Here is a 10381-nt window from a genome sequence, read left to right as displayed (position 1 = left end):
TTATTTTATTTCTTTTTTGTGAAAAGGAACAAGTTGGAAATGTATTCATGGCGCAGAAATCTGTACAGACATTTTTCCCAATCGCTTATTGATGGTTGAACACACACAGTTATTTAGCAACGCCAGCGTGATATCATATGTAGAAAATAAAAATAACATGAGGCGCAGTAGTAATTTTTTTTTATACAGAAACACACACACACACAATGATGTTTGATGGGAACGCACATTTGGAATTATTATTATTATTTTTTTCATTACTTTTTTCTTATGTTTTAATTCATTTGGTCCGCAAGTGCCGGATGTCGCACTTTTTCGATGCGAATTTTGCAGATAAAAGAAATGGGAGAAAATAAGGAAGGAGAAAAAAAATACACATAATCATTAAAAAAATATTATACGCAAGAGATAATCGCCGAATCATAATTTGGGAATCGAATGATTCAACGGTGGAGACAATGAGATCGGCGGGCTCTACAAACTTTAGACATCCTGAGGCAATTTTTCTTTTTATATTTTGAAGGAAAAATAAAAGGCTGTGAAGCTTTTTTTTTTAATTCAATTTCTATCGTCACTGGATCGTCCGTTTTCAAAATCATCGATTTGAAAAAAAAAATCAAATATTTTTTAAAAAGAGGAATTTTTTGATTGGTTGATTTTTTTCAAAAACATGTTATTTTATTTTTGTGGAATGACTGGGTTTCTTCATTAAGGGTACGAATATTAGTTTTTCTTTAAGGAAAAAAAAAAGAAATTCGAATTTGGGGAAAGCCATAAATTCCGGATAATTAAAATAAAAAAAATTGTTTGATAATGAAAAACTATGAAATTGGCCACTTTGATCCGGAAGACTCGAGAAATGGCGAAACCTCTCGCCATACTTGGAATTCGATTCAATAAAATTCAATTCGATAAATATTTCAAAAAAACAATAAAACAAAAGAACAAACACCATTGTTGTTTTGTTTTTGTGTCACCCTGGATTTCCGACAGGTCATTAATTTTTTTCCGTCCCAAACTCTTGTGTGAACATTTGATGTGAAAAGCTTTTCACTTGGCTCGACTCTTAAGTTTTGATCCATTCTTCTTGGCGGCGGCGGCGGATGCAAAGGCGGAGCCCGACGGCATGGATTTTTTGACGAGTTTCATTCGCTGGCTCTCCTGGACTTTGAGTCTCAACTTGCTCAAGACAACCGGGCTGGCCCCCGTGCCCAGTTTGACGTGTTTACCCGTCAGAGCTCGCGGTGATCGCTTCTTACCGTGAGAGAACTCGCCAGCCTCCATATCCTCCTCTTCCATTTCACCTTCACCATCCGATCCGCTGATGGATACTGCGCCAACAGCCGGTGAGCTTGGCCCACCCGAAATCTGCGCCATTTTTTAGGAGAAGACTCGGTAAGTTACAACTCATAAATCTCTGCTGCCCCTCCATCTTCCAAAATAAAAAAGAAAGAAAAGAAAACGAGTTTATAACATACCTGTCCGGAACCGGTTGCCGGATCGGTGGCAATCTGTTGCTGCTGAGATGCTTGAAGGAGCTGCGTGTATCCGTAGCCGTAAATGCCTAGGAGCCAATTGGGTGCCGATGACAGGTAGGATGACGAAGACGAACTACTGGAACCACTGCCTGGATCGCTTCCATCCTGCTGCGACGGCTGCGCGAATAAATGCTGAAGCATCAGCTGTTGCCGCATGAATATCTCAAGGGCCGCCGATCCGGCTATTTCTCCCGACCTGCAACAACAACAACAACAACATCAAAAAAGAAACATTATTATTAGATACCGTATTATAGTCATCATAATCAGAAAAAGAAAACCCAAACCGGTTATTCACGCACGATACTCCGACTCGTTAAATTTCTCTATTCTTTTTCTAAAAATGTTTAATTGGAGACTTTCTCCTCCGTAATGATGACGGCCGGAGTATAAAAATTAAATTGGAAGAATTTTTAATATCTCACCTGGACGGTAGGACAGATTCAGAGTTGGTGCGCCGCAAAAGGAATTCGAGTTGGCTGTTGTCGGTGGCCGCCCGGAGAAGATCCGAGCTGCTGGTCGTTCCCAAATTCCGACTCCTTCCGCCGGAAGTGCTGTTTCCCTGGAAGATTGTCGTCGGATGAAAAGCGGCGTTGCCGGGGCCGGCCAATCGCGATTCGCTCATGCAACGAAATTTCAACGTTTCAGCGGCGGATAAAGCGGCGGCTGCGGTTGATAGCTCGGCGACCGGAGCTGCGGATGCGGATGTTTGGGACGGGATCCTAGAGGAAGAGGATTCAGTCACTTCAGCCGACAGCCACGGCGTCCTGTATCCGGCAATATCGGCGTGAGACATGGATCGATATTTCAACGAATCGGCGGCTGTCGTGGTGTGGTCGGCCATCAGCGGAGCCGGTGGCGGAAGCGGATCCTTGAATCCGTGGATCCGTCTCTTCTTGGCCGCAACGGCCGCAGTGGGCGCCAAACAGCTCTCGGAAACGGAGCGGTTCGTCAGGTCGACACTGCGGCATCTCGACGACAGTTGGCTCAAATCAATCGGCGAATCCGGCGTCACTTGGGCGCATTCTGACATGGACACGCGATTTTCTTTTTTCTCGAAATCCATCATTGAAAATTTGTCTTTTCTTTATTTTTTAATGAACCGTTTCTCAACAAATGTCTGCAATTTTCTCGCTTGCCAGTAAGGGAGGAATGTTGGAATATTAATATTCAAAATTCACTGGAACATCCAAATCGCCGAGTACGTCCGCCGGCGGATCGCATCGTCACTGTATTCGCATGATATAATAATTGGTTGTTTTTCTGTTGTTTCCTTTTTTTTCTGAAATAATAAAAACAAAAACAAAATTCATTTTTTGAAGGGCGTTTTTTCATAATAAACAAAAATGAAATAAAATTTTCAAGTAACGAACGCGGCGGTTTTAATGGTGAGAGTTTTTATACACACGTAATATTTTTTTTTCTTTTTCTCTCTAGTTCATTTCTAGACAATAAAAACAAAAAGAAAATGGCTCCGCGGTCTGGTGGAGAAGGGGCCGCCGTATTTTTCTTTCTTTTTTTGATGGATGATGTAATAATGGGATCACGCGATAATACCATCAGCAAGGGCGGAGAAATGCGAGAGCCCCCCTGTCTTCGATATGACTTGAAAAGAAGACCCCCTCTCTCTCTATATATATCTCCCTACCACCTTCTGGGTAATAATAATAATCATCATCATGGCGCGTAGTTATATGCGGTGGTGGAAACACAACACGATCCATCTGTCATCTGCGGTCGATTTTTTACTTTATTTTTTTAAAATTATTTTTCTTGTTTGAGTATTAAAAAGACGTCTAAGAGAATTAGTTTTGAATCTAAATATTTTCTATCCGGTTTTCCATGTGTTTTTTTTTTCTCGAATACCAAAAAAAGGCCATCGGGGGAAATAACATAACAGATGCGGGGGGGGGGGGGTCGATTGATTGCTACCCGGGAATGATACAATCAACTTTCGCCTACCTTGTGCGAATAATTTCAATTTAATTTCAGCGTAGAATTTTGTTTCTGTTTTCTAAATTTAGTACAACCACCATAACCACCACCACCATCACCTTTCAGTCCTTTCTCTATGACGCCAATACTCTAAGGTTTGCCCTTGCCGAAACCTTTCCAGAGTTTTCAGGTGCGACACACCAGGTGCGGTGTGAACTAGCGATTGACGTCACACACAAAAACACGGGTCGACTCCTATCTTATTTGACGTCATTTTAGGAGTTGGAGGAAAAAGAAAAAAACTTACGGGAGAGAAAAAAGTTGAAAAACTTGGCGTTGAGTTGCCGAAACAGTTAGATAATATCGCCAGAAATGTAATAATTGTCCCTGACATTTTCCTCTATTTTAACAGTGTCTCTCTCTCTCTCTTTCTTTTGTGTCTAGTAACAATCGGAATAACAACAACAACAAAAAAACAAATAAATAAAACCAGTTGAATTAGTTTTAGTTTCTCCCGTCTTGGAAACAATTCCCCCCCATGTGACAGGTGGTCTCTGTCGGGATATTAGTTGTAAAAAAATAAAATAGACACTGGCCACTGGATTGAACCCCGCAATAACCGGTTTCCAATGCGCCACCATCATTATCTGTGTATAATAAGCGGGAGGAGGAGGAGGATGAAGACCTATAGTAGAGAGAGAGTAGTCACGCGGGATCACGAAGCGGGCTGGATTGTAATAACAAACGTGTACACAGATTTTTTGTTTCTCCTCTTTTCAATTTGGAAACTTTGAAGAATATCGTGAATCAAAACCGACGAGACAAAATGGTGCCGACGACCTGTAAACAGGCCGCGCGGAACCGACAGAGTGTCGGGGGAAAATATTTTTAATTGAAAAATGTCGTGACATTTTTTTTCACGGAGCTCTCCTTAATATAAAAATCTCCGATTTTCCCGCTAATCGAATGTTGATCAAAATGCCGTTTTTGACCGAAACCAAAAATTGTAATCCTTAAAATGCGTCTAGTCGTAGTGCGTAGACTGTTGCAGAGTTTGTTGTTATTTCTTCGCGAGAATTGACGCACACAAACAACTTTTGGACGGAGGGGGGAAATGGTCAAGGTTACAAAACATGGCGGATCGTTAAGTCACCACCGAAAAAGGGGTTTTTTCGCCACACACAACATCCAGCACCGTTGTAAAAAAGAAACGAACAAGAAAAGGAGAAAAGGAACTTTTTTTTGGCAAACATGTTTACGTCGCACACACAAGAAGAACCGACCGAGGCAGGTAAACCGGTTTTTTCGGTCGGAGAGGGTGCATTTATAATGGGAGTGGAATGGGGGGGGGGAAGTGTTAAAGGAGAAGAAGAAGAGAAGGAAATTTTTCTTCCAAGGGTTCGTCTATTGTCCAAGTTATTCGCGTGACGGATTGTTATAGACGGACAGCACTTATAATACTTTTGAACCTGCTGCTCCCCCCTTTTTCCTCCACCCTAACACACAAGGGGCGCAAAAGGGGTTTTTTGGCAGAAAAGAAATCGCGCAAAAAAATTTTTTCACACGCGCAGATAAGAAAGAAAAAACGGTCGAAAAACAACCCCGTAAAAGTTCAACGCACTCTTACACCAGGGCGTCTACGAAAAGGAAAAAAATAATATCGGTCAACGAACCGTTTTTTTTCCAGTGCCATCGAGCCAGCGCATGTTTGTTTCCTTTTCAATTGGTCATTATCTATCTACGCGCAAACGAGTGTGTGTGTGTACATATAGCAATAGCAGCCAACAAGAAAATAACCGAAAAAACTGGTATTACATTACTCTCTTTCGGGTTTATCGTGGAAAAATAAAAAGAAAGAAAAACAAGAAATCTACTTCAATTCTGACCTCTTTCTCTTTAAATTTTTCGTCGAATTTAATTTAAAAAAAAAAGGCGAAATTTAGAAAAATAAGAAAAAATGATTCAACAATCAAAATGGCCGTTTGCTATCGTTACAAAGTTCGAAGTCGATAACGCACATGCCACCCGAAAATGAAAGAAAATAAAATTGTATTTTTGAAAAATAAAAAACTTTTCTACTGCGACATTTTTGATGTTATCGATTGACAATCCCCCCACCCACACACACACACACATATAGTGCCAGTTAGTAACCAGCCCAGCCGACCAAATTTGGCTTTATGTATATACATTTTCTTAGTTCACACAGAGCGACGACTGTGTGCTAGTGTACACGGCCAGCAGAGAGTTGACCGGGTACCTTCCCTGATTCCCTTTTTTGACGGCCAAATGGAAGATAACAATTGAAACAGTGCCACACGTTATCTTAATCACGTAGTTCACGAACCGCGCAGATCATTGGGTTTGTAATAGATAATAAATCAATCTATTAATATTTAAGGCTTTACAGTATTCACGTAATAGTCTCTCTCGGCTCGTTTCTAAAACGAACAGTTAACAAATACGGACTTTCATCACCTCGTTTATATACAATCTGTTCCGACTTGCCCTTTTTAAAATACGAACCCAAAAATATGATGATTAGGTTAGGTTCTGTTTTTCTCGTCAACCGAGAACCAGAAAAATGTAAATCAACAAGTGTGTGGGGACCGCGAGTCTATGAGGAAAAAATTGGGAGGATATAATGACGTGACGGTTACAAATGACGGAAGCCGCGTATAATTTAACGAGCGCAGCTGTGTGTCTTTTTGGGTTGGAAAAAAATAAAAATAAGTAGATGGTGGGGGAGAGACTAATGAAGTTATGGTAGTACGAAAAAGTTGCACACGCGAAAAACAATTTTCAGCGAGGTTTAAAATTTCTGGTGGAATTCTAATCAACAACATGAATAATGAATCGAAAGTTAAGAATCGAAATCGCTGTTTAACGATCGCATGCTGAGTTGTTGCTGACGAATGAATGTGTGACTCCACCATCTGGTAGATCGATCGCGCCGGATGTTAATAATAAGCGAAAAAATGACACGAAAGGGAAAAACAAAACAAAATCACGACACACACACACCATATTAAATAATAATGATCCTACCAAGAAAAAAAGAATTAAAAAACAAACAAGAAATACAAAAATCTAATCGTTTGATGTGGGTCAGGGATGGTTGAGCCCGGCAGACAATTCGTCAATGTCTGAGCCGTGACCGTCTTTTAGGTTTTGTTTTTTTATTTTATTGTATAATAATAAAATTTGTGTCTTTTCGGTGTGTGTGTGTTTTATTTTCTTCTTCTTATTTGGCTTCTCGGAAGACTTAGCTCGCGCACCCAAAAATTCCTTACGACGATAGTAGCGACTAGCGTCGTCTGCTGTTTTAAAACATCGGAGGGCAGGAGAAGGAGGAAAAAACCGCCGGCTAATGGCAAAGTCGTGTCCTTTTTTTCACGCATACTTGGCGGAAGATCGAGAGCGAACTTTCGTTTGTCTAGGGGATGTTGTTTAATCGCCGGTAGCAACAGGATCCTCCCAAACCCAACGGTTGTCACACACACACACACAAACCAAAACTTCGGGAGAAAAAAAGCGGCCATCTTGAAAGTCAAAAACTACACTTTAACACGCATAATTCAATCCAGTTCCCCCCTCCACACTTCCTCACTACAATTAAACTTGTTACAGGACCCGACTATTTTTAAGTTGCCTCAAGTGGAGGGTTTGTGACACGTGTTTCCCCCAGTGGTAGGCCCAGCAGTTGCACACTAGTCGTGATTCACGAAGAACCAACAGTGCCTTGGTGACGCCAGGGCTGATTTCAAACAGCACACAAACGTTGTTATGACTTTGTTGCTAAGAATGAAACGGAAACTGGACTGGTGGCGTTGCGGCCATAGTTGTTGGCAAGAATCGAACCATTCGCCCGCAATCTGTTCGTTTCTCGTTTCAACTTGATCTCGTTATCCTTCGAAACGAATATAAGATTACACCATTTTTGTTTCTTCTTCATTTCTTCTTTGGAACAAATCTCTCTGTGTGTGTGTGTGAACTTTGTTGACCATGGGCGAGCTTAAAGTTCACGGACTCGGGAACATATCCGACACTAGTTTGTGTAACGCAAAACGATCAGCTCGTTAAAAATGTGGAAGAAACAAAAAAAATAAAGTTTTACCGTTTTCTTTTTCAATTTTTCACCCAAAACAGGGGACCCACTGGCTGTTATTTATGTGCAATAGTATAATTCCCTCAAAGCGGCGAAATATAAATAAAAAGTCCACACAACAATTTTTCGTTCGAGACTCGGAACAACCAAAAAGAAAAGAGAACGACGAGACTTTTTATCAAGATGACGTCACGCACCACAGACAACAAAAACAAATGAGTCCTCCGTCTCCCATCAGGCGAGACACACACACACACCACCGACAAGAAGTTGAGAAAAAGGCGAAATCAACGCGGGTTTTTGTTGTGTGTCCCCATTTCTCAATCGTGAAACAGAACCCGCCGCCATTAATTTCGTAATAATTATTTTTCCAGAGAAAGAACACCCAAAAAAAAACAAGGGGGGGGGGGTTCGGTATTTTTTTTCCTGACCAAAATTCGTGACGAAATAGAAAAAAAGTGATTACTCACGGGTTAGAAGCGCGCCGAGTGGTGTAACAGAAAACGTGTTGAATTCGGGATTTTATTTCGTTTCTTTTCCCCTGAAATTCGATCCGAATTTTCAAGTGGAAATGTTGTGGAATTACACACAGAAAAAAATATAATGAAATATTGGGGAACGATCTCGTTCGTGACTGGACTGTGCGCTGAATGCGCCGAGAGTGTGCGACGAATGGAAGAAAAGAAATCGTATGCGGACGACCACCGAGGCGGTTGGAGCACGACTGACGCGACACCTGCCTGAGTTGCCAGCAAAAAGAACTCGGTGGGCGGAACAGCAGCGCCACTGCGGCGGAATGAGCAAAACTCTAGTAGAGCCACTTGGGCCGAAAGAGTTTGGAGCTTCTTTTTTGACATTGTCACGCACGTGGAACACCTGTTTCCTCACCCCACCTCCTTTTTTTTTCTTGTTCTTTCATTTTATTTTTGGATAATCGGCGAAATAAAAACACTGAAAAAACCCCCAGAAATTTAAAATTTCATTAAAAAAAAAAAAATTATTGTAAGGTTTAGTCCCGCGCGTCGCCACCATCTTTTTTTTGTGTTTTAACCCGAAATGATCCGCTTCGGAAAGTTTTAGACTTTTTCGGATTGACGTCAGCAATTTGAAATTGTTTTCTTGCCAATAATAGAATTTCCCCGGATAGAATAGTTTTTCTTTCTTTTTTTAGATGCGCAACTTTATTCGTTCCCCTTTATTATCCACAAGTTTACACTCTACCTTATTTTTTTTATTCCGTTTTAATCTACGCCCACAACATTTTTTTTTTTTTATTTTAAAATTTTTTTTGTTCAGGGAAAAAGAAAAATTGCTCATTGACGTCATTGGAATCACGACGCCACCAATGTTTTATTGTTTTCCAGTTGCGTCTCCTGGCCGTGTCCGCTTAGCTGGAAAATCTCGTTAGAAACGAACGGACCGAAAGTTTTGTCTTTTTTTTTCTTTTTTCTTTTTTGTCCTCCCCAAAATGAAATAACATAACGTTTCTCTGAATTACTTGACAGCAATACTCGACCCACACCGTATACAAGTCGGTCCCGCAACATATAAAACCTAAATTGTCGCTACTTTCTTATCGTTTCACGCTCGTCATTTCCACACACACACACAAAAATTGACAGCGGGCGGGGACGTCAAATTCTCAGGATTCGTTCCGCCGGGGATATATAGGAGGGTCCTCTCTTTAGAACTGTGGGTTTCGACCGCAGTATATGTACACATACATATAGTTTATATTTAGCCTAGACTGGCCACTGCATATCTATTCAAAATTGTGTGTGACCTTCACCATGGGCCTGGACCAATGGCGAGGTCGAGTTATCATCATCAGTCGCGTGCTCCTCCGTCTCCCTCAGTCGTTATTGAAAAGCTAAACAAACTTGTGTAAAGCGAAACTGTTATTAAAAACAGTCTCGCTACTTTCCGAAGGAAACAAAACAAGCGAAAAATGTTTAGCTATATCTGGCTGTTGACGTTTTCAACCCCCCTCCCTTCTCCTGAGCTGAAAACCCAATGGTTGTCCAGATAAGATAACCCACATTGCACTGGGAGAGGCGGAATATATCACATCTCTCGTGCACAGCACACAGTGGAGAGAAAAAATAAAAGTTATTTTGGGAAAAATCTTTTTATTTATTCCCCCCGCCCGTGATCTTTGATATAAGGTGGTGGTGGTTGTGGTGATGGGTTGGTTCATATTTTTACAACTCATTATCATTCAGTGTGGTATCCGCATAGACACACACAAGAGCTATATAGCGAGGCCGGAAAATTCTTTTTTTATAACAAACCCGAAATAAGCGATGATGTAATACTTGTTTTGTACACCTTTTTTCGTTTTCTATGTGTGGCTGGTCTTGTACACATTTTTTAAAACGATTAAATATCAGAAAGAGGTCGACAGTCTGGTCAAAGACGATAACGACTCTATTTAAGTTTTTTTGTAATCTGTGAATGTGTGCTGCATATAATATCTTTTGATTGTTCTCCGGCCTGGTGAAACACACACAACACCCAGTATATCTAATTTTTGCCTTCGTTTCGGTGTGGGCATAAAGGACGTACACAATGAACTGCGGGGCCCAACAGCAGCGTGAGATGACGATAATCCCCCGAAACCCCAAGGACTATATAGCTCCATCATCCTTATATATATACCTAGATACGGAATAGAGAAGAACCAGAATAGAAATGCCATAAAATTTTATGATGATGATCTGTAATAATAAAAAACAACAAAATTCGGGGTACGTTTGTATAGACATATATTATTATTACGAAACAGTGTTTTTCGACCACG

The 10381-nt window shown here is 40.9% G+C and overlaps 1 protein-coding gene across 1 annotated transcript; it reads right to left on the bottom strand.

The window, feature by feature from the left end:
- Nucleotides 1-248: 248 nt before the first annotated feature.
- LOC124205055 lies at nt 249-8317 on the bottom strand. Its single transcript, XM_046602361.1, has 4 exons — nt 8052-8317; nt 1964-2820; nt 1479-1734; nt 249-1368 (listed from the first exon to the last, which is right to left on the bottom strand). The coding sequence occupies exons 2-4, from the start codon at nt 2605-2607 to the stop codon at nt 1051-1053; spliced, it is 1218 nt and encodes a 405-aa protein (XP_046458317.1). The 5' UTR covers nt 2608-2820; nt 8052-8317; the 3' UTR covers nt 249-1050.
- Nucleotides 8318-10381: the final 2064 nt, after the last annotated feature.

Source organism: Daphnia pulex, chromosome 10, assembly GCF_021134715.1.
Source record: "Daphnia pulex isolate KAP4 chromosome 10, ASM2113471v1".
NCBI classification, from domain to species: Eukaryota; Metazoa; Arthropoda; class Branchiopoda; order Diplostraca; family Daphniidae; genus Daphnia; species Daphnia pulex.
This window is presented reverse-complemented; position numbering and strand designations above follow the sequence as displayed.